At 36.9% G+C, this 24,532-nt stretch overlaps 2 protein-coding genes across 3 annotated transcripts in view; both read left to right on the plus strand.

Moving 5' to 3' along the window:
• LOC139127734 (tyrosine-protein phosphatase non-receptor type 12-like) overlaps positions 1–17,079 on the plus strand; it is a 321,808-nt gene extending 304,729 nt beyond the window's left edge. Inside the window, exon 10 of one of the 2 annotated variants that reach the window (XM_070693624.1) lies at positions 16,808–17,079. The gene's annotated coding sequence lies outside the window, so the exon portion shown is untranslated. The remainder of the gene's footprint in view (positions 1–16,807) is intronic. The other variant, XM_070693623.1, reaches the window with a different exon arrangement.
• A 25-nt stretch (positions 17,080–17,104) lies between these two features.
• LOC139127731 (HMG box-containing protein 4-like) overlaps positions 17,105–24,532 on the plus strand; it is an 84,697-nt gene continuing 77,269 nt past the window's right edge. Inside the window, exon 1 of the mRNA XM_070693621.1 lies at positions 17,105–17,720. Within this exon, the coding sequence (XP_070549722.1) occupies positions 17,105–17,720 (616 nt within the window). The remainder of the gene's footprint in view (positions 17,721–24,532) is intronic.

Below are 24,532 nucleotides of genomic sequence, written 5' to 3' on the forward strand. Positions count from 1 at the left end.
AAAGGCACTCCTATTGCTGCATGTGGATGCAGCCACACCATTTCATTTACAGCATACTTATTCACTGTGTTGTGTTCAAGTTCCATATTGTACTGACTGTCATACAAGGATAACATAAGCAAATCAAATCAAATTAGAAAAGGATCAATGCTGTTGTGTGGATTTTGCTGAACATGGCTGATATTTCACCCTATATATTTGGTATCCAGCAAAGGCATATTTTGATGTAAAGTCAAAATTAACACTACATTGCTGACAATATATTTTACCGTTTCTGCATGAAGTTTTCTTTTTTAAATTATAGTATATTAGTACTTCAAACAGATTAACAGTTATCGTGATGTCAACCCATAATTTTACATCACAAAGACTGTAATTCTGCCAATTTTTTTTTGTTTTTCAGTCATTTTATAAATTTTGCACTGCACAAGATGATTGAACAAATTGCAATGTTTGAATTTGTAAACTCAAAGAATAAAAATCCTTTGGTCACAAATTAAATTAGTTTTTGAAAAGAAATTTACTCTTAAACACTTTTAGCATATATTCTTTACACGGTCATGTATTTCAAGGAAAATATGCCTATCAAAAACAGTAATTTCTTCACTTTCAATTTTTTTCAATACTATGACAGTTATCAGCCATGAGGTTTTACAAACACAATACCAGATAAGCGTTTTTCATCATTTCCACAGGACTCTTTGGAAAATCCATTTAAAACAGTTAAAAGTGACTTAAAATGATCACTTGGTATACCGGTACATTTAATTTATAGATGCCAGGTTGTGTATTTCACATGCACTCAGGTCAGTAGGGAAGTGCGTCATTACTATTTTGGACTGTTAATTCTTATTTCTGAATTATTTAACTTTTTTCCACATTGAACTATCTTTAGGCAGTTTATACTGTAGCTTAGAATTTTTTTGATTGATATATTTAATCATCTTTTGGGTTCTTTGGGTCCATATCCCACCTCATGCCCCTACATCATCAACTATTTTCCAACAGCTCCATGCCAACAACCAATTACCTGACCTGGCCACACATTAGAGAAGGTACAGCGTCATTGACGGTATATTTTTGAAATTTATGACTGACGCTCTAGCCTTCCAACCACCTTAATCCACTGAAACATATAAATACTTAGAGGTTATTACCCAATATCGCTGTTCCTGTGTCGTATCAGCATTCGTGTCATTTGTGCTGCGTCAGACACTCGACTTCGTCTCGTGTCTGACGTAGCACAAATGACACGAATGCTGATACGACACAAGGAACAGGCGATATTAGGTAATAACCGATTTATCATATACCCATGCCCATAATTTTAGGGAATTTTTACTAATAGAACGAAAAACCTTTAATTTGGAGGCTTTACTTTATTTTGCCTTGCGCATAAATATCAGAATGTTTATGTGAACAGGCTTCATTCATAAAGTATACGACGAAAATGTCAACATCACGCGCGACATCGCTGCAAGTCGTCCATATCTCAATGAAACCCAAGAAGAAAGACACCGGGATACAAAAATCGTCATACAGAAGAAACATTTTTAGTTGCAATATGCTATTACAACTGTAACCGATCAAAAACTGCTCAGCTTTAAATCTATCCTGATTTCGATCGTCGTACGGCACGGAGCTCGCGCGGAGAGGGGACGCCATTTTGTTAGTTTACCTTAAGATGTGCCATGTCAACAGTCGTCGTCGCGCGTGACATCGCTGTCACGCCACGCGCTTACTACCTGTTCGGTGGAGACTGTGCACAGTGCCGGCGCCGTGCGAACGGCAGAATGTTTGCTAGAACTTGACCAAAAAAATACCATGGGAAAACATTTCAAGACTCAACATGATATTTCCGTATTTTGCAACCAGAAATACCCGTGTTCCTCGAAGCCCTTCAAGTTTTTACGTCGGCGACATCGCTTCGCAGGCGGGGAGCGGCAGCCATTTTGTTGTTTACGTTGTTTACCAACAAACTGCTAATGTAGTTCGGGAAAACTCTAAAACTGATGACGTTCATCGTGCATATCTCGACGTTTACCGTGAAATATCACGGCTGATATTTTACGTTGAACGTCACTAGGATGTAGCAATATGGGCATGGGTATATGATAATAGTGTGTATTGTGTGTACATACATGGAGTTGGGTTACAAAATGTCTTCAAGGCATAAAATTGTAAATTTGCACAAAATTGATTTTTTAAAAAGTAATAAAACACTAAAAAGTTATGTTGAGCCTCAACTGTAACACTTAGATTGGTGTTTTTAAGAATGCAGTAATTATATTGAATATGTTATTAGCATTCTAGTGAAAAGAACAATGAATTCTGTGCTGTATATGCATTTATTATTGTGTATTCCATTTCAATTCATTATGTCACGGATGCTACAATAAAATGCAAACATTGTTTTTCAGATTATAAGCCAATCTAAATGTGAAATAACCATCACATTTTATTGTTTTGTTATCACAGTTTAAGAATTCAAGGGGGTAAGAAATGACATTTGTGTTAACTCTGTCTCCACCACTTTCACATATTTAGAAGGCAGAGAGTACAGATACATTATAGAACAGAGGTCAAAGGTTGGCAGACTACATCTCTGATCTCCAGCCTCACCTAGGTGTGTGTGCGCCCCATCCTGACAGGTGTTACAACAGCTGGAAACCATTTTGATTTCTGGGTGGTGTGTCAGGTACATTGTAGCAAATTTTATTGTGGGACCACAGGTCAAAGTTTAACAACCTGTCGCTCTAGCCTGATCTAGGTGTCTTGTTTTATCTTGGTTTTACACTTTAAGGCACAAGCAATGTTAACTTCTGTGTTTTTTGACGTATTGAAAGTTTATTACTGGTATAGACATTTTTCACATACTCCAACTGATTTTTGCAGTAGTTGCTATAGCTTTCTTGTTCAATTTAAAGAAATTGTCAATGTTTTGACACAATTTTCACAATTTAAATGTTTGATAGAGAAAGGTTTTGGAGAAAAGAGAAAGAAAAAACCAGATTGTTAATTGCTTTTTATATTTCAAATTGACCTAACTTTCAAGTTTGATTTTGGTAGCGTCCGTGACAAAATTACATGTCATACTAAACAGAAAATATTTTAGAAAGAAGTTCATTTTGATTACACTGAATGGTATTAATATTGTTGCTATAGCATGGTTAATTCATGACAATAAAACTTTTAAGTACAGCATACCAGCGGAAGGACATAGAGAAGTTGAAAGTCCTATTAAAAAATATGATCAATATTGTTGTATTTCTCACTAAACTTGAGGTTGTGTTTATTCATGGAAAAATTAAGTAAATCATACCAAGTATAGCTTATTTTAATGCCAATATGCATCTTTTATATTGTAATAACATAAGAAAGCATTAACAAATCATTGTTTAAAATTTTATTATGACATTTGTGTTTCATGTACAACATTTCTGTAGCGTCCGTGACACTGCGTCGACCATATAAAACAATGTGCAATGTGGTAATACTAATGACGTTTGCTTCACCAAATTTTATGAAGATATGCCCCATACCATAACCTTTCAACTTATTATTTAACTGGACAGTTATCATGAACTTGAAATTTTGACCTAAGTGACACACTCTAGCGCACCCTGATTGTGACTGACCCGTATGTATATTGATAAATACACCAGGTGAAAACAATATTGAAAGTCATTTCACATTTTCATGTCAGCTAATTTATAATTTGCATATCTAATGAGCTTTCACACTTTGGCATACATTGCTTGAAGGACTTGGCCAAAGGTAATTACACTTGCTATATAAAGTGGTGATACAATGACAGCAGTCAAAGAAATTTAATATTTTAATTTCAGCTAATTACATATTTGCATACTTCATGACCTTTTAGAATTAATCTGCGGTAAATGTTGTTCATTATGTTGATCATAATACTTTCAATGAAGTTGCAAACATGTGGCAAAGGTTCAGATTTACAAATAACTGCAATATAATGAAACACGTGAGCATTTTCAGTTCATATCTGGTTCTAATGTGCTGATGAGTGTTTGGATGAGTGGCACGTTAAACATAGTGGGAAAAGATGCAGTTGCTTCTTTGCAACCATACTGGGAATTAAGCTGCCGCAGATTTCTTTACACTGGTAGGTGACACTTTTCCTCCCTCTCCAGGTATGTAGGAGTATCTCAAACCATACACTCCGAGTTCCAAAACCGAGTCGGACTTACAAGTTCGAGTACTCGGACTTGCATACTCTGAGTAAAACTGCTTACTCAGGACTTGTATACTCCGTGTACATGGCCTACTCGGACTTAAATAAGCCGAGTAAGACGTGTTCCTAGAAATGCATATTTTGCCATGCCAGACAAGAAACGATCTGTCGAAAAAAGGTATTATTAGCGACAAAGTTACGTAACTGAGGAAGCTTATAGAGTTGGGAGAGGCAAAATTGACATCATTTCCGTCAACAGCTTCCGTAAAACTATTTTGTCACACCACGTGATCAACAGCTTCCGTAAAAATATTTTGTCACACCAAGTGATCAGCGTTATACGACTATAGCATACCACCATGCACACCTCATTCATGCTGCACACTCAATATCACAGCGAAACCAGATCGTGTTGTGCACATGAATTGACATTATAATTGAACTTAGAGCGTACGTGTGAGTGTATTGGCTTACATGAAAATGCGATAGACAATGATGCATTTACGTTAGAACTTCCATGCTCGATCAAATTGTTTTTGTCCTGTCAGTGTAAATTACGAGATTGGTGGATGTGGACGGACATCTTGCGTGCGTTTGGGTTTGTGATCTTTGTCTAACATGCATGTCGTTCCGATCTCCTTTTTACTGTGCAGGGGAGATTGAATTTCGTTCCTCATGGGTTTCAAATATGTCAAAAAATACGAAGTTTTGAGTGGAATTACGATATTTTTAATGCCAGTTAGTAAAATTACAAGCGACAATTGCAGCTTCCCATTTCATCGGCGCGACCGTGCAAGAAACCTCAGTCTGTAAGTTTATCACATGTTGTACCACACGAACATGAAAGGCCTCGAGGCCTCTGAAACACTCAGTGTGTACGCGTGTAGAAATTTTTGTAGTGTTTTTTCTCATTTAATTTGGCAAATTATCAGCAAATACCTCAATAATTCAAGGTAACCCTTTCTTCTCAATCGCTTCCTGGAGTTTCAAAGTCATACCAACGAAAATGAGTGAAAAATTTCGATGCAAAACAAAAATCGTGCATCGGCGAGAGTAATTGAGCGTAAGTGTAAAGAGACTGAGAGTATTCATACAGAAATAGCCAATGATTCGAGCTTGGTTTTAGTGTTTTCGTTTGAATTTTGGCCAAATAGTCGCTTTTTTAGCAGGTTTTGAAATTTTAAAGCATCTAAAAACATTACAATGACTTTTCATTAACAAACGAAATAAAAAAAGAAATTCAATTATTTATCTACAAAATAAAAATATTTTGGCAAGCTGAATCATGCAGCTATAAAGTGAACGATCAATGTTTTGGACGAGTACGTACGTGTGAGCGATTTTCGCGGGGATTCCCGACCTACCATTCATTGCTGTGGCGCTCGAATACGCAGTCAGTTTCTGTGAAACGGGATGAAATTTTCTTTCAGGCGAGGCGTTTCAAGTTACTCTTGAGAAAAGTTACTTATTTATCAGTTGTTGTTTTACCATTTCATGACACATGTTTTTGATTCAATCACTTGTTGACCTGAAAAACAAGGATATTTAGTACTCTTTTTCAACAGACTTTTAGTATTGTAGCCGCGGTACAGCTGTCAAAATACTATCGTTTTTAAAGTACATTTTGAGTGAACTTTGTAAATGAACATTCTGAACCATCGTGTAATGTTATGCTTGGAATTTTGTTGCTTTTGAGGTTTATTCGTGGTTTTTTAATTATTGTTTAAGTTAGTTATATTTTGTGTTTCTTTCCATCATCAAACATTGACAAGTAAGCTTGTAAAACTAGCCTTAAATCACTTAAAGCGCAGTGGTCGTCGCGCTGCGCATCCTCCTGAGGGGGTCCCCCTCTGTTGTAAACAAATCCAAGAACGCCGCACATGTTACGGGTTGATTGTAATGTTTGCGATATTGCCGCTTGTTGAAATGGTGGCTGATCTGTCACAAGCATACCAACTAACCAAATGTAACACGCAATAAAAGGTCAATTAATCTAAGTTAAATATCTGCTGAATATTGAACAATGATTGCACGCTGGATTGAGACACATTTGCTCATGATTTTCTTGAATCAGTTGAATGGGGCTCGGCTACTGTTATCACTCGAGCCATAGAGCTAGACGTACGCATGTATACGCCAACAGACTATCAACGACCAGGCTCTAGTTTTTGACATTGCTAGCAAGGACGAGAGCTTTCATTTCCAGAGGCCCGACAGGAGTACAAAGACAACAACCCAAACTACAGAAATCTACAGCTCGCAGAGCAATGCCCGCTGCAGCAAGAAGCATCTCTGCATCTGTTCCTTTCCGTGGTCTGTATGAACGTCCGTGTCAAACCGGGTATATGACGCGCTACACTCGGCTGTGGAGAATCCAACTCAACTACAAAGTTTACCCCGTTTGGGGGTGCAAACGAGAATTCCTAGTACAGGTATCAAGTCAAGCGAAGGACCTTTCATAGGTCTTCTTGTTATGTGGGGGTTATCTCACTTGAAAGAGGATTAGACCTACCCGGCAATCAGGAGGTACAACAATGAAGTTTGCCCAGCACCGGTAGGCCTACACCAGCTAGCGGTTGGATCACTGCCATGACCGTGCACAGGACCGGGGCACAAGATCTCTCGATACGTCTATGCACGGTGTAGCCGTGCAATTTCCCTGCCAAATGCCGCGAAAACCCGCTCGTTTTGTTAGCTACTATAGACTATAGTCTATAGAAGCTATTGGGATGGGTATCCGTCCGGCGTCCGTCGTCAGTCTGTATGTATGTATGTATGTATGTATGTATGTATGTATGTATGTATGTATGTATGTATGTATGTCCGTTTGTGAGGCGTCCGTCCACTCAAATATCTTGAGAACCACAGTACTTACTGATTTGATATTTGTTGTGTAGATGAAAAATATGATTTTGAGAAACTATTTTTTTTAATTTTTTGATATTGTTGAAAATAGGCAAATTAATGCCAAAAAAGGTGTTTTTGGTAAAAAATCTTCTTCTTCATAACCGCTGGTCAGACAGCTTTGTTATTTGGTATACAGGTCCCTAGGGATAACCCAACTTAGATTTGTTCAAATTGTGATGAAATATGCAAATGTGTATTTTTAAGGAATTTTTTTGTCATTTTTGGTCAAAGTTTGACTTACATTGTATGTAATTCTTGTACTGTATAAACCCTATCAATTCACCCGGAAAAAAATAATTAATATGATTTTAAATAATTGAATTAATTAGGAAATCATCAAAGCCAAAATAATTTTAGTGTGGAATTATCAGAAAGTTCAACTTTTTTTGACAGTTCATAGTGAATTGAGGATTAAAACACGTAAAGGCAACTTTCCTGAATCCCAACTTTGATATATTCTGAACCACCATTTATGTTATCTAAAAGAAATTGCTCATAATAGTTTGTCATGATAGGGTGGTCAAATAAATAGAGATAGAGAAAGTTCTAATTTCCATTTATGGTTGACTTGGTAAGGATAAAATAAGATTACTTTTTGAGGAAAAAAATAGAGTGGTCAATTAAAAGAGTGGTCAAAGTGATAGGGTTTTTATGGTAAAGCAGGGCTGTAAGATTCCTCATGTGCTATTTATAGCAATTTTGCAATCTGTGTAAACAGTGCAATGAAAGTGTAACATGATTCCTTATAATGCTTTTGATGACCTTGAACTTCTTAAGTTACAAACATTTGTCTCCTCAGTGTGCTTTCTCTGAGTACGTTCAGTCTCAACTTATTCAACAGAACTTATAACTTACAATGTTAATTTGAAAGTTAAAATGTGCTTGGTTAATAGGATTAAAATACTGATATTAAAAGATAACCAGCTCAGGATTCTTTAAAAACATGACAGATATGCTGTTTTTTTATGATGTAAATCTTGATTTAAACAAGTCTTGTTTACTCTTATTAGAATGCAATTAACTCTCGTTTATTTGCTGATGAAATATGCAAATCTGTATTATTACGGAATTTTTTTCCATTTTTGGTCAGGCCATCCTGAAATGAGCTATCAAAGATGTCCACCTTCATCAATACATGTGTCACAAAAGGTTATTCTCTACATAACACAGCAGAGCTCTGTCAACTGTTGAGTCGCTTGTTTTTTCAAAACCGCTGGTCAGACAGCTTTAATATTTGGTTTACATGTCCCTAGGATGACCTTAGTGAGATAATTTCATATACAGTCAGGAAATACTTAATTTGTATCCATGTCTATAGTAGCTTCAGGGACTTTGGCCCTATGTTTTTATTGTTTCCTGTCATTTTACTATTTCTTAACACGTAATACTAGGAGAAGTAAGATATGGTGATCAACAGTTGGTTGTGGGCCAAGTCGTAGCGGGCCAGTACGTTGTGGGACCGGATTCTCTATATCCGTACGTCAACGCGGTAAACATCTCCCAACAACATCTCACGTGTCCTGCTCTGGCTTGCCGATCATGGTCTTTAGTGTAATTTTTGTGTTAGGCATTGTGCTTGTTGCTGGTCTACATATATAGGCAATGTTGATCATTTTAGTTATGTATTTTCACTGTACTGTACATAGCATTGTGTACAACCAGCGTGATCGCGCGCGATCAAAGCTTTTTTTTTCACTGTGTCTGTGTGCAGTAAACTCAGCGACATATAAATGTGCTGAGTGTAGTGTCCCAATGTTAGTAGCTCTACACGAGTTTATAGATAGAAATACACCACTGAAGTTCGTTTCCGATCTTAATATTTTACTATTGCATGATGTTGAGTCTTACAAAGGCCTTAACAAAGTGGGGGACTGCTCCCATCTCACTCCTATTGAAGTTGAGGAGACTTATGTTTACAAAAATTTATTGTTTATCTACAAAAAAATCACGCACGCGCAGCGCGACGACCACTGCGCTTTAAATTAGAATTATGTGTTACTTCAGGTTTTGTAATATGTAAAGAAAGAAAAAAGTTGATTATTGGTATTTTTTCTGGTTTAAAGTTACTAATTTAAATATCCTTAACCCTTAGTCTCTACAATCTTAGAAAAAAATGAAACGATTGATTTAATAAAAGAAACTTATTGTGACACAGATCAGTCATTTTCATAACTCTGGTTCAAAATTCAGTGTGCTATACTCATATCTTGGCAGTGCTGAACTCTTCTGTCATAGTATCTGCAATTGAAGAATTACTTCACATAGAATAATTTGTAAATGTAAATCAGTGCTGTTGAAGATTATTTAATTGTCAGGGTGTTGCCAAATCTTGTGTGTATATAAGTATGTCCGGTTCTGAGATGAGCTGTATTGGCATACAAAAGGAATTTGTTGATAAATGACAATTTAATTAATACAATGGTTGCCATGGAAACACTTGGTGTAGGTTATTTTTTCCAAAGTAGATATTCCTTCATCAAAATTTTGCTATGAACTTCATAAACATTTCAAAAATTTCTTAAATTTTCATAGCCAGTGGTAAACTAACAAAAGTACATTCCTGTATATATGTACATGCCATGGCATGCAGGCTCTCAGCATATATACGCGTACGTGTACGCCACTCAATTCAAAGCAAGAAATTTGTATAAATGGGTTTTTCTATCACATTTTTTATCATTTAGAGTAATTTTGTTGCTGAATGTTCATGGGTACTCATAACAAAGGGTTTTCTAGAGATAAAAACCCAGAAAAGATGGTTTGACGCTGTAAAATACTCGCTCAGACTTTGCGTATTTACATTTGTAACTTTTCATATTTTCTCACCCAAAGTGAATGTCATTTGTTGTACAAAAGGGACATTTTTGTTGATATGCTTTGGTTGCACTTTTAAACATCAGTGTTCTTGGGTAGATTATTCCAAACATGGCTAATTTTCATATTTTACCCGCTCTATTTTTGGTAATCCGGCGCCAAAAAGGCACATTTTGCAGTAAAGTTAAACTTCACACTACATTTAAGACTATCTAATTAACTTTCCTGCATGACCTTTCCTTTTTTTAATTACACTACAGCAGCAGTGCATATAGATTAACAATGCTTTGTAAGTTCACCAATAATTTTGCATCAGAATGACAAATCTGCAAAATTTGGCTGGACCATTCAAGTTTCTGCAAAAAATCAATTCACTGTCAGTGACAAGCTAAAGTGACGTCTTTGATAAATGTGTCCATTCAATATCCAAAGAAAATCAAGGCTATCAATGACACGAAGAAAGTTTTGTTTAGAATTATATTTTCGTTTTAAACTACAGTTCTTTGATGCAGTGTGGTGGTCTGGCAATCCATCATCACGGCAGATGTAGTGCATGCAATACACAGTCCACACTGTCCAATCATGCGTGCATGTTTTCCTGTTATAATTCACTCGGGTCAGAATTTTGTAGCAAGAAACATACAAAATCTTGCAGATGAATCAATTGGGATGATCTATGTGATCTATGCAAATTCCAAGTTTGGTAGACATGTGAAAATTATGTTTTTTGCCTTCATGTACAAGATGGCATGTTTACCAAGCTGGACGCTCACTGCTAAAAAAAAAAGGTTTTATTACAGTTTCACATTTCAACCCTTTCTTTACATCTTTCTCAGCAACATTCCCAAAACCTCTCTCCTTGCATCCCTGCGGCTTAATGCATGAGGAGCGACAGTGTCATCATTGACGCTATTTTATTATATCATGCTACCATGCGCCATTCTGATTGGACGAGAACTCATTCTACCGATGCTAAAATACTGTTTTAGCACTGATAGCAGAGGTAAAACGGGCCCCTAAACCAGCATTTTCAAAAATTTCCCACTCGCTGCATTTGAACGTACCCATCTAAACCAGAGACCCTAGAGAAAAACCGAAACAGTCCGCTTTGTTTCAAAGAAAGAGGACCAAATTTGATACACAGATAAAGTGTGGGTCTGTAACTCGCCTCTTGGTGAAAATAAGTTGGGATCGATGATAAAATACATCTCTGAAGCAGCACATTTGAGTGTGATGTAGACGAATTATTGCATTGAGGCGACAGCGCACCGTGCACTTTTCTTGATATTGCGGGAATCGAGACGCGATATATCCTACCGCTCTTTAAAATGAAGCTAGTATTCGTTCACACACTAATAAATTGACACTTCCTCACAGTAACGGTATGTCAGATATTCTTTACCAAAGTTTGGGCTGCAACAGACCAGGGTGTCCTAACGATGTAGACCAAGAAGTTCGAAATAACAATGGGTGACTCCTGGCAACTGCTTTGGGCTGCAACAGACCAGGGTGTCCTAATGATTTAGACCAAGAAGTTCAAAATAACAATGCCATGACTCCTGGCGACTGCGACAAAATTTGACATCAAATGCAACGAACAGTGTCAGCGTCCAGCTCTCACTGCATCGGGCAAGACACACTGTACAACTGTTCATCACAGTTGCAGTCATTGCACGTCTGGATTATTTCAAAACTGCATGTTTTCTGGTACAATTAACGTCCGAATTATCCATCAAAAATACATCCAGTAACTTCACTGTACCACCTCTGAATGTCGCAACGGTCAACGTATACCGTATATGTGTAAGCGGTACAGAATGAGAAAAATTTATTTTTAGTATGCCAAAAAACCAGGACTATTGTTCTTATGCAAATTTACAAAAAAATTGTCACGTTTTCTTTTGATTTGAACTCTTGACCTGTTTTCTTTGTCTGCAGCAGGTATTCTAACAAGTATAGTCTTCACGTTGTATGTGAATAAAATGCAATGTTGATGAACGTATGCGTGTATGCATATTTATCGTTGGATACTGTGTGCTTGTACGTAATACCAACATAAAAATGCTCGGTCTTGGGCACAGAATTTCCGACGATCAATATCTCAGACATCCATTTTCTGGCAATGGGGACTTAAAGTGACGAAAATACCCAAACAAGACAACAAAGACGCACAAGTTGATATAATATAATAGCAGTAACCCCCTTCGCAGTCAAGTATGCGCTAGATTTTGGTACAATTCGCTCCATATAGCACTTGCCTATCGGCTCGTGCTATATGTCGCGCATTCTACCAAAATCTCATGTATACCCTCCTGCGGCGTGGGTTATTGCTTAATTTTATTACTCGCAGAGTTTACGGCTAGCGCGGATCGATATGTAGAAAATCTGCTCTTTTGAAAAAAAATTTCATTTTCACAATGTCTTGTAATCTGTTGCGCAATGTATATTTAACCACGGTCCCTCCACAAGGAGCGACCGTGATTTTACCCTCAGAAGAAAGCTGCTGCCACGGCCGGCAGCGAAGTTTTTTGAAAGATGACTTAGACGTAACATTTACAGTAAAACCAATAAACTTCAGGCAAGTCCAGCCAGTTACTCAGTTCGATATCGCACAATCGTTCCATTAGCAAAATCAATGCATGACATCACAGGTCAAGTCAGGTCATTATTTACGACCAAGTGGTCGATGGTCACTCGAACTCAGTTCATACCATACCGTACACGAGCGCACTGTGCTCATTTTACTTATTTTCTCAAGACATAAATATGCCTAAAATGCTTGGGCAAGTCTATCATGGCCTCGCCACGCTAGCAAACCAAGGCCATGACGTCACAGGTCGACAGGTCATTCAATAATGGCGTCCGTGTTCTAATAACTCGCCGTGATGCATCGCGGTGATCATGAAACGTTGTTGTGCCAATTCAAGTCATGTATCAAATCAGGATCTGATCCGGTAATGAAACGAAAAGACAAGACAAACTCATAATTTGCGTAATAGTAGCTACACTCGACAACGACAATGACTTGAGCGTGTTGTACAAGATACACAGATCAGAGATCAGACAGATCGCGTTAACAACTCTTTTCTTTGAGCGACTGGAAGTACATGTACTGTATACGCTGTTTGCAAATTTTTATCACAAGATCGAATATTTCCTGTGTTTTTCCAGCATTGTTTTTCTATAAGCAAGTGTAACTCGGCGTATTCAACTCCGAGTAGGTCATGTACTCGGAGTATAAAGCCCGAGTAAGCAGTTTTACTTGGAGTATGCAAGTCACAGTACCGGTACTTGGACTTGTAAGTCCGACTCAGTTTAGGAACTCGGAGTATGCTGTTGGAGGCACTCTTACATACCTCCCCGCTCCTGTCGACGCTCGTTGAAGGTTACTGAAACTGTGAAGTTGCTGCTAGGTTTCTCACTGTCGAGATGTGTAGGTGGACTTTAGTAGTGTTGGCTGCGCTGTTGCATGTTGCATAGGTTGGCTTTGAGACCGGAGAATATCAAGGTGTACAAGAGCACATCACAATGCAACCAGTCCACTTTGATACCATAATTTAGCAAGAGCACAACTGCCTTGGCAGAAAAATTGTGATGATATCCGTAGAAGGCAAAGCCGTTGAAGCGTTTTTGACATGTTGTCGATGTCCTTGATGTATGCATCAAGTTTCGTTTGACGACGATTAGAGAATGACTAGCACATGACGTTAATCCTGCTGTCCTGGAAGGGTTTTAGCGACAGAGCTTTGTTGCCGATGATAATATGCCATTCTTCATAATGGTAATGTGTAGGTAAGCAGGCAAGATTAACGTCTTTTGCTGAAAGAATATCCCCACGAATGGCAGGAGAAAACAGTTTGAAGTTGGGCAGCGGTTCAGAAGGAATACGTGGCCATGAAGGAGGTTGTTAGCAGTAAAGTTCGAGGCAGGCGGAACAGTTCTTTATTTCAAATAACTTTCATGTTATAAGTGAAATTCATTTCTGTCCAAACAATTTGACATTTTGCCATTATATAGTACTTTACATGAATCATGTCAAATAATGAACACAGGAGGTACATCCTCATGTATTCCATTTGAACTCAGCACAGTGCATGTGTAACGTAGATAAGTTATTCTGGATTTTAGTAGTTGTGAGCAATACATTCAGCTCAAAAAGAACTTGTGGGCCATTTTTTTGTGTCAGTGTTACGTAAATTCCTCTTGTACTATCTCCATCTGTTTTGAATATTTGTCAACCCATGACTTGAGCAATGAAGAAAGTGTAGCTTAATTACCTTCTCGTGTCTATTTATAGACAGAGAAGGTATTAGAGTTGAAAACAATATGCTGCTGTCAAGAACTTCCGTCTGTCAAGACTTCCGTCTGTCAAGATCCGTTGACGTCATGCTATTGTGATGGGTCATATCATAAACTGGTGGGGTGTTCATGGCTCAGGTTGAGGTGTGGGAGAACGATTTTGAGCTATGACAAAAATCAAAAGGGACTAAATTAGCGGCATAGCCACACAGTGTTAAGCCTTTCTCCAAGGGTTTCTTAGTTGACTACAATCTATTACAGACTACTGAGCTGAAGTTAGGGGTACTCACTTTGTGTTTGCTCACTCTGTGAGCGCTAGTGTTTGGTACTGAGTGGCGTGGATATCCCCTCATGGCCTCACGTGATCTGGGCCTGTTGCATAATCTGCAGAGATGATCATATGCCTCCGAGTCTGAAAACTGTCATTGTGTAAGCCTGTCGGCATTTTCCTTGCATTTTTTCTCATTTAATTTTGCGAAATATCGGCGAGTACCTCAATATTTCAAGATAACTCTTTCTTCCCAATCGTTTCCTGGAGTTCAGAGTCATATGAACGAAAATGAGTGAAAGTTTTAGACAGGAAAATCGGACGTCGGCCATGTTCAATGTTTACAGTACAATCAGAAGTTTACGTGGAGGAATTAACCAACAAACACTGTTCATGATGCCCGCCCTCTAGAGGCAGACCCTCCTATATGAAGTACCACATTTGATGCTTGTGGAAAGCTTGACCACACAATGGAGCATTTAAACTTTTAGAAAATGACAAACTGAATAAGAAGGTATACAGAAAATGTCAAATACTGAGGAAAAATGCGCAAATATTCAAAATAAACAGGTTAACTGATTGGTCAGCTATAAAAAACAATGAAAATATTTATGATCAAAAGTTTTTGAGATGCGCACATTTTAACAAGTACAGAAATTATTAACATTATAAATATAAGACCAAACTTTTTTTCAGGGATGGGACAGGTTGGAAATGAGGGGTGAGAGACAAAGGCACTCCTATTGCTGCATGTGGATGCAGCCACACCATTTCATTTACAGCATACTTATTCACTGTGTTGTGTTCAAGTTCCATATTGTACTGACTGTCATACAAGGATAACATAAGCAAATCAAATCAAATTAGAAAAGGATCAATGCTGTTGTGTGGATTTTGCTGAACATGGCTGATATTTCGCCCTATATATTTGGTATCCAGCAAAGGCATATTTTGATGTAAAGTCAAAATTAACACTACATTGCTGACAATATATTTTACCATTTCTGCATGAACTTTTCTTTTTTAAATTATAGTATATTAGTACTTCAAACAGATTAACAGTTATCGTGATGTCAACCCATAATTTTACATCACAAAGACTGTAATTCTGCCAATTTTTTTTTGTTTTTCAGTCATTTTATAAATTTTGCACTGCACAAGATGATTGAACAAATTGCAATGTTTGAATTTGTAAACTCAAAGAATAAAAATCCTTTGGTCACAAATTAAATTATTTTTGAAAAGAATTTACTCTTAAACACTTTTAGCATATATTCTTTACACGGTCATGTATTTCAAGGAAAATGTGCCTATTAAAAACAGTAATTTCTTCACTTTCAATTTTTTTTTCAATACTATGACAATTATCAGCCATGAGGTTATACAAACACAAGACCGGATAAGCGTTTTTCATCATTTCCACAGGACTCTTTGGAAAATCCATTAAAAACAGTTAAAAGTGACTTGAAATGATCACTTGGTATACATTTAATTTACAGATGCCAGGTTGTGTATTTCACATGCACTCAGGTCAGTAAGGAAGTGCGTCATTACTATTTTGGACTGTTAATTCTTATTTCTGAATTGTTTAACTTTTTTCCACATTGAACTATCTTTAGGCAGTTTATACTGTAGCTTAGAATTTTTTTGATTGATGTATTTAATCATCTTTGAGTTCTTTGGGTCCATATCCCACCTCATGCCCCTACATCATCAACTATTTACCAACAACTCCATGCCAACAACCAATTACCTGACCTGGCCACACATTAGAGAAGGTACAGCGTCATTGACGGTATTTTTTCACTGTACTCTTGTTTAAGTTTTGTAATGTCGCTTGTGCTATTCAAACCTGAGGCACTTTATAGAAGTGAAGATTAAGAAAACAACATACCCTGGTAGAGGCATAGAGACACAGAATTGGAGTGCAGACTATCTATTTCTCACATGTAACTCTCACATTGCTCAAAGCATTAGTGGCATCATGATACAACTTTAGTTGTAATTTACTTTTGCAGTACTTTGCAGAGCTGATTATTCAATAAAGAATACTTTAATTCTGATCAAATTGGGCACATTGTCATTGATGATATATTTCATGATTTCAAATTTCAGTACCAGTACATCTTTACCATATTGTGAGAAATCATAGTGTCTCAGACTGATAATAATGTCTCCACACTGTCACCAGTTCCGTCTACAGACACACTGATTGCTTGATACAAAAAAGTATTTTAGGAAATCTTCTTTCTTCTCTAGCATTCAAATCACATACCTGCGGGTCCATTATATTGATACTGTGGTTTTTTAATCAGTAGGTCATAAACAGTCAAGTGGAAAGCATGAAGGGGACAGACCAGTCCCAGGTCGAAGGTCATATAGTCCAGAAAGAGATAGAAATGGAATATCTACTGAGAAACAATCACCACAAGTGAGATCCAAAAATGACACATCTGACCAATCAAGACAAGGGGAAGCTTTAACCACAGAAGATCAAAGCAACAAAAGTGCTGCAAATAAAAAAATAGGTAAAGTTGGGAAACAAACAAGTCAGGATGGTGGCGTGTATGAAAGAGTGAAACCAGGTACTGTTCATCTGCTAAAAAGGCTTCATGCTTACTGACGCAGCTGTTGTTAAACAGACAACTCCTGAGAATACTGGAACAGATGTGAACACACATATGAAACAACCAACACATACAAAGGAGGAGCCTAATAGTTATCAGATAACTAAACCAGGCACAAAATTTGACTCCCCAAGAAGTCCTGTTGATGACGGCCATGAATCTGAGATGTTAAAAAACGATTCCCGAGAAAACCATCAAGTTGATGAGAACAAGAAGATTGGATACACAAGAAATACTGAGTCCAATGCAAATGATGTTACAGCACAATTAAATTCATTGTTCAATGCTAAACACACCCAACCCATGTCAATACCAGACAGAGTATTAACTCCTAAAACAGAAAGTAGTGGGACAACAGCAAAACCAGAAGGAAGAAAACACAGTACTGCAAGTGAGAAGCAGGAGGAAGATGACGGTGCATATGCTATTGTAGCTGACCCAAAGCCAAAACGTAAGCCTAGAGCACATGCATATGAGGAGATTGATGACATTCCAACCAGAAGCAGTGATTCAGGAGTATCACGCGTGAAAGAACAATCAACGCAGGAAGATGAAGCATATGCTGTTGTTGGACCAAAACTCACCCATAAAACACGAACTTGTAAGTAAAATCAATAATTATCTCATGCGTTCACACACATGAGCATGTATTGTTAATGGTTGTTTCCTGTATAATAACTTGTTTTGAATCATCATGGTCAGTGATGCATCAATGTCAGTAGAGAGACATCAATGTCATTTCAGTAGAGAGAATTAAATTGTGGTGGAAAGGTTCAAATTTTGGTGAAGAGAATCAATATCCGTTATGTATGTCTCTCTGATGAAAAATCTGAACCAGTTTTCAACACACAGTGAACTAAATTTCTGCATTTTGCATTGTATTATTGCAAAGTTTAGCCCATATGGTTGCTGTATGGCAAGAGTAACCAGGATTACAAATAACTGTTTTTCACATAATTAACACCTATTGTTCATGATATACAATTCGGATAGTTTTCAATCGGATTCGAACCCACAACATACGGCATCAGTCGCCTAGCTGTTGTGTAATACCAGTATCAATGCAGTGATCTTCAAATATTGTGTGACTGATGTATCTTGGGGTGTTTGTGATGTGCACTGGTGTCTTAGTGACAGACAATAGCTTCTGAGGTACCCATCTACAGAGTATGCACAGGATTGCAAAATGAATGGTGCATATGAAACTTGCTAGAATTTAAATGTTGTTGCGCCTCGAAAGTAAAAGACTTAAACTTTCGCTCAAATTTTCCTCAGGGTATCTTTCACGTATTCACTTTCAAAATCAAGAATAAAAATCGGGGGTCACCGTGCAAATTTTGGTACTAGATAAACAAATTAACCAAGATTTACTGATATTTGAAATTCAAAATGGCTGCCATCCCTGTGTTAATTCTATGGAGGAAAATAAAATTTTCAATTCCCGAAAAACTAAGACGGTGAAAATTTTTCTTTTGCAAAAGGCTTCAAAATGAACCCCCATAAGTGGTATATCAGAAAAGAATCAAAAGTGTGAGTGTCCGAATATCACGCTTATGTTTTGGCGATGTGTCCGTCGAATTCGGCCGAAAATCACACGAAACGAGCGTTTTTGAAGCAAATTAACTACCAGGTATGAGAATTTGAGAATGATGGGGAACGATCGACGGTTACATGATAGACGAACTTGCTACTTTTCACAGTAAAATCGAATGTCGAAGATGACATGGTGGCATAATCCCTATACTAAATAGCCATTTTGTTCCAGACTTGGGGTTTTTCTCGCTTATGTACACACGTCTATGGGCGAATAGTCCCAGAGCTGAATAGACCACGAGTGACTGTGGTTAGAGCTAAGTATGCAACAGCATCATCTGAAGTATAGTAAGCGCAGGCTGAATATCGGGTTACCTCAGATAGGTAACCTCGCAAAACATCGACAACCGTTCGTAATATGCAAATGACATGGGACTAAGACGCTGTGGAAAAGTTGTCTGTAGTTCCATAGATGAGCATGCATATTTGAATACCATATACTAGGGATGCAAGACGCTCACTGAAAACTTGCGACATTACACTGACAGTTGTTTGTTGCACATTGAATGGTTTCCCATTTTCAAACTGCTGTATCTCAAAAAGTATTAGGTTATAAAATTTTCGATAAAAAATTTCTATTCAATTGTTTATCTTACCTCGTGAATTTTTTTAGAAAATAAAGAAAAAAAACGTGTCATTTTAGCGCTCAAAATCAAGCATTATTTTTCGCCGTACAGCGTGCCGTACAGCGGCACACACATTTCTCATGACTGCGTTCATATGTTTAATGGAATGGCTCGTTACAGAGGTTAACCACACCCTAGGATGCCCATATTGAAGACAAAGTAGGTTGAAAGGTCATCTTGCTCGCAGTGACTCCGATCTTTCAAAATTGGCTCGCCCAAGCTGTGTATTTTGTTCAGCGCCTAAACGGCATTTTGTAGGTAGGTTTTCGCTAAAATGCGGGGACAATTTTCAGTGATCGGAGTTAGTATACCAAACAGCAAGTGTTTTTCTAAATTTGTGGAAAGTTTGAAGCATTTTCATGGCCGTTTTCTGATGTAATCTTTCATTTACATTCTTGTTGTCATTTCCGAACCGCGCCATGCACAGCGCGGCCATCATAGTTTTATGCGGGACAAGTGAAAACCCGGAAGTGTTTTGTGATAGTGAATCGAGCAAACGTTTGGTCAATTTTACTTTTTAGCTACTATAGACTATAGTCTATAGAAGCTATTGGGATGGGTATCCGTCCGGCGTCCATCGTCAGTCTGTATGTATGTATGTATGTATGTATGTCCGTTTGTGAGGCGTCCGTCCACTCAAATATCTTGAGAACCGCAGTACTTACTGATTTGATATTTGTTGTGTAGATGAAAAGTATGATTTTGAGAAACCATTTTTTTTAATTTTTTGATATTGTTGAAAATAGGCAAATTAATGCCAAAAAAGGTGTTTTTGGTAAAGAATCTTCTTCTTCATAACCGTGGTCAGACAGCTTTGTTATTTGGTATACAGGTCCCTAGGGATAACCGGGTTAGATTTGTTCAAATTGTGATGAATATGCAAATGTGTATTTTTAAGGAATTTTTTTGTCATTTTTGGTCAAAATTTGACTTACATTGTATGTAATTCTTGTACTGTATAAACCCTATCAATTCACCCAGAAAAAAATAATTAATAAGATTTTAAATAATTGAATTAATTAGGAAATCATCAAAGCCAAAATAATTTTAGTGTGGAATTATCAGAAAGTTCAACTTTTTTGACAGTTCATAGTGAAATGCTTACTATCTTGGAGGATTAAAACATGTAAAGGCAACTTTCCTGAATCCCAACTTTGATATTCTGAACCACCATTTATGTTATCTGAAAGAAATTGCTCATAATAGTTTGTCATGATAGGGTGGTCAAATAAATAGAGATAGAGAAAGTTCTAATTTCCATTTATGGTTGACTTGGTAAGGATAAAAGAAAATTACTTTTTGAGGAAAAAAATAGAGTGGTCAATTAAAAGAGTGGTCAAAGTGATAGGGTTTTTATGGTAAAGCTTGGCTGTAAGATTCCTCATGTGCTATTTATAGCAATTATGCAATCTGTGTAAACAGTGCAATGAAAGTGTAACATGATTCCTTATAATGCTTTTGATGACCTTGAACTTCTTAAGTTTCAAACATTTGTCTCTTCAGTGTGCTTTCTCTGAGTACGTACAGTCTCAACTTATTCGACAGAACTTACTTACAAAACAATGTTAATTTGAAAGTTAAAATGTGCTTGGTTAATAGGATGAAAATACTGATAAAGGTAACCAGCTCAAGATTCTTTATAACCTGACAGATATGCTGTTTTTTTATGACTTAATCTTGATTTAAGCAAGTCTTGTTTACTTTAATTAGAATGTAATTAACTCTGGTTTATTTGCTATTATAGACTAATATAGTCTGATGAAATATGCAAATCTGTATTTTTACGGAATTTTTTCCATTTTTGGTCAGGCCATCCTGAAATGAGCTATCAAAGATATCCACCTTCTTCATCAATACATGTGTCACAAAAGGTTAACACAGCAGAGCTCTGTCAACTGTTGAGTCGCTTGTTTTTTCAAAACCGCTGGTCAGACAGCTTTAATATTTGGTTTACATGTCCCTAGGATGACCTTTAGTGAGATAATTTCATACAGTCAGGAAATACTTAATTTTGTATCCATGTCTATAGTAGCTTCAGGGACTTTGGCCCTATGTATAGTCATTCTATCGTTGAAATATAAACCCGCTCCACCAAAAACTGGTGTTTAAGGTCAGTTCTGAGTAGTTTCAAAGTCTGTGAATTCGGAATTTACCGTGAATTATTGCCGTACGTACGTACTTCGTTGAACAGCCCTATACTCTATACTGGCAACGCTACGATCAGCTGTTTTCAAACCCTGGTAGTTTACGATCATTTTTCATATGTTGATGTTGCACAAAATTTACAAAATGATATTTAAAAACAGAAATGAATACTCTTTCAATGATTTATGGGAATAAAGTCAGCATGCCATGGTAATAAATGTATGTAAACAACCTTTATTTTTAAACAGCATGGGGAATATGACAGACAGTGGTATACCGTAGGTAGTGCAGGAATCGGGAATTGAAAAAACAAGTTGAAAGAGAGGGCAAATGAAGAGAGAATGAAAAATCTAAGGAAAGAACTAAGAGTAAAGAAAAAAAGTCATAACCTTGACTCTAGATTTAATGACAAAGGAAAATGAGTATAACAAGATGACAGCTTTTTAGGGCGTGTAATATTTGTGTAAAAAAGGACAGCTCAAGGGATTATTATGTGAGTTGATCAGTTGAACAATGACTTATTTATTCATATTCCTATGAATTTTGGTTTTATGAATATCAAAATTTCTCAAATGTAACATTAAGAAGTTTTACTGATCTAAAATACATTTTTTCTTTTCTGTTATTACTCAAGTTTTAACTGTCCAAAATTTCATACAGCTAGCGTAAAAACTCTGAGAGTTATAGCTGTTTGAAAATGAGGAACAATGGCTATTTTTACCTTCTCATGTCTATTTATAGACAGAGAAGGTATTAGAGTTGAAAACCAATATGCTGCTGTCAAGAACTTCCGTCTGTCAAGACTTCCGTCTGTCAAGATCCGTTGACGTCATGCTATTGTGATGGGTCATATCATAAACTGGTGGGGGTGTTCATGGCTCAGGTTGAGGTGTGGGAGAACGATTTTGAGCTATGACAAAAATCAAAAGGGACTTAGCAGCATAGCCACTGTGTTAGCCTTTCTCCAAGGTTTCTTAGTTGACTACAATCTATTACAGACTACTGAGCTAGGGGTACTCACTTTGTGTTTGCTCACTCTGTGAGCGCTAGTGTTTGGTACTGAGTTGCGTGGATATCCCCTCATGGCTTCACGTGATCTGGGCCTGTTGCATAATCTGCAGAGATGATCATATGCCTCAGAGTCTGAAAACTGTCATTGTGTAAGCCTGTCGGCATCTTCCTTGCATTTTTTCTCATTTAATTTTGCAAAATATCGGCGAGTACCTCAATATTTCAAGATAACCCTTTCTTCCCAATCGTTTCCTGGAGTTTCAGAGTCATATGAACGAAAATGAGTGAAAGTTTTAGACAGGAAAATCGGACGTCGGCCATGTTCAATGTTTACAGTACAATTAGAAGTTTACGTGGAGGAATTAACCAACAAACACTGTTCATGATGCCCGCCCTCTAGAGGCAGACCCTCCTATATGAAGTACCACATTTGATGCTTGTGGAAAGCTTGACCACACAATGGAGCATTTAAACTTTTAGAAAATGACAAACTGAATAAGAAGGTATTCACAAAATGTCAAATACTGAGGAAAAATGCGCAAATATTCAAAATAAACAGGTAACTGATTGGTCAGCTATAAAAAACAATGAAAATGTTTATGATCAAAAGTTTTTGAGATGCGCACATTTTAACAAATACAGAAGTTATTAACATTATAAATATAAGACCAAACTATTTTTTCAGGGATGGGACAGGTTGGAAATGAGGGGTGAGAGACAAAGGCACTCCTATTGCTGCATGTGGATGCAGCCACACCATTTCATTTACAGCATACTTATTCACTGTGTTGTGTTCAAGTTCCATATTGTACTGACTGTCATACAAGGATAACATAAGCAAATCAAATCAAATTAGAAAAGGATCAATGCTGTTGTGTGGATTTTGCTGAACATGGCTGATATTTCGCCCTATATATTTGGTATCCAGCACAGGCATATTTTGATGTAAAGTCAAAATTAACACTACATTGCTGACAATATATTTTACCGTTTCTGCATGAACTTTTCTTTTTTAAATTATAGTATATTAGTACTTCAAACAGATTAACAGTTATCGTGATGTCAACCATAATTTTACATCACAAAGACTGTAATTCTGCCAATTTTTTTTGTTTTTCAGTCATTTTATAAATTTTGCACTGCACAAGATGATTGAACAAATTGCAATGTTTGAATTTGTAAACTCAAAGAATAAAAATCCTTTGGTCACAAATTAAATTAATTTTTGAAAAGAAATTTACTCTTAAACACTTTTAGCATATATTCTTTACACGGTCATGTATTTCAAGGAAAATATGCCTATTAAAAACAGTAATTTCTTCACTTTCAATTTTTTTTCAATACTATGACAATTATCAGCCATGAGGTTATACAAACACAAGACCAGATAAGCGTTTTTCATCATTTCCACAGGACTCTTTGGAAATCCATTAAAAACAGTTAAAAGTGACTGGAAATGATCACTTGGTATACATTTAATTTACAGATGCCAGGTTGTGTATTTCACATGCACTCAGGTCAGTAAGGAAGTGCGTCATTACTATTTTGGACTGTTAATTCTTATTTCTGAATTGTTTAACTTTTTTCCACATTGAACTATCTTTAGGCAGTTTATACTGTAGCTTAGAATTTTTTGATTGATGTATTTAATCATCTTTTCGGTTCTTTGGGTCCATATCCCACCTCATGCCCCTACATCATCAACTATTTACCAACAACTCCATGCCAACAACCAATTACCTGACCTGGCCACACATTAGAGAAGGTACAGCGTCCATTGACGGTATTTTTACTGACATTCAGTCAAAAGTTTTTTGGCTCTCCTTGATTGTCAGTGTATCTCAAATACAAAATTTAAGTAATTTTACAAATCTTAAATGCATGTATTCTTTTGCATTTTCTCTCAATATTGACTGTTCAAAATTTGACAGAGCTAGCTTAAAAACTCTGAAAGTTACGGTAGTTTGAAAATGACGAAAAATAGCTTTTGACTGGTATTATACACGGTGCCGTCCCATTTCCAACACTATCTCACAAA

This window comes from Ptychodera flava, unplaced genomic scaffold, assembly GCF_041260155.1.
Source record: "Ptychodera flava strain L36383 unplaced genomic scaffold, AS_Pfla_20210202 Scaffold_35__1_contigs__length_1935909_pilon, whole genome shotgun sequence".
NCBI classification, from domain to species: domain Eukaryota; kingdom Metazoa; phylum Hemichordata; class Enteropneusta; family Ptychoderidae; genus Ptychodera; species Ptychodera flava.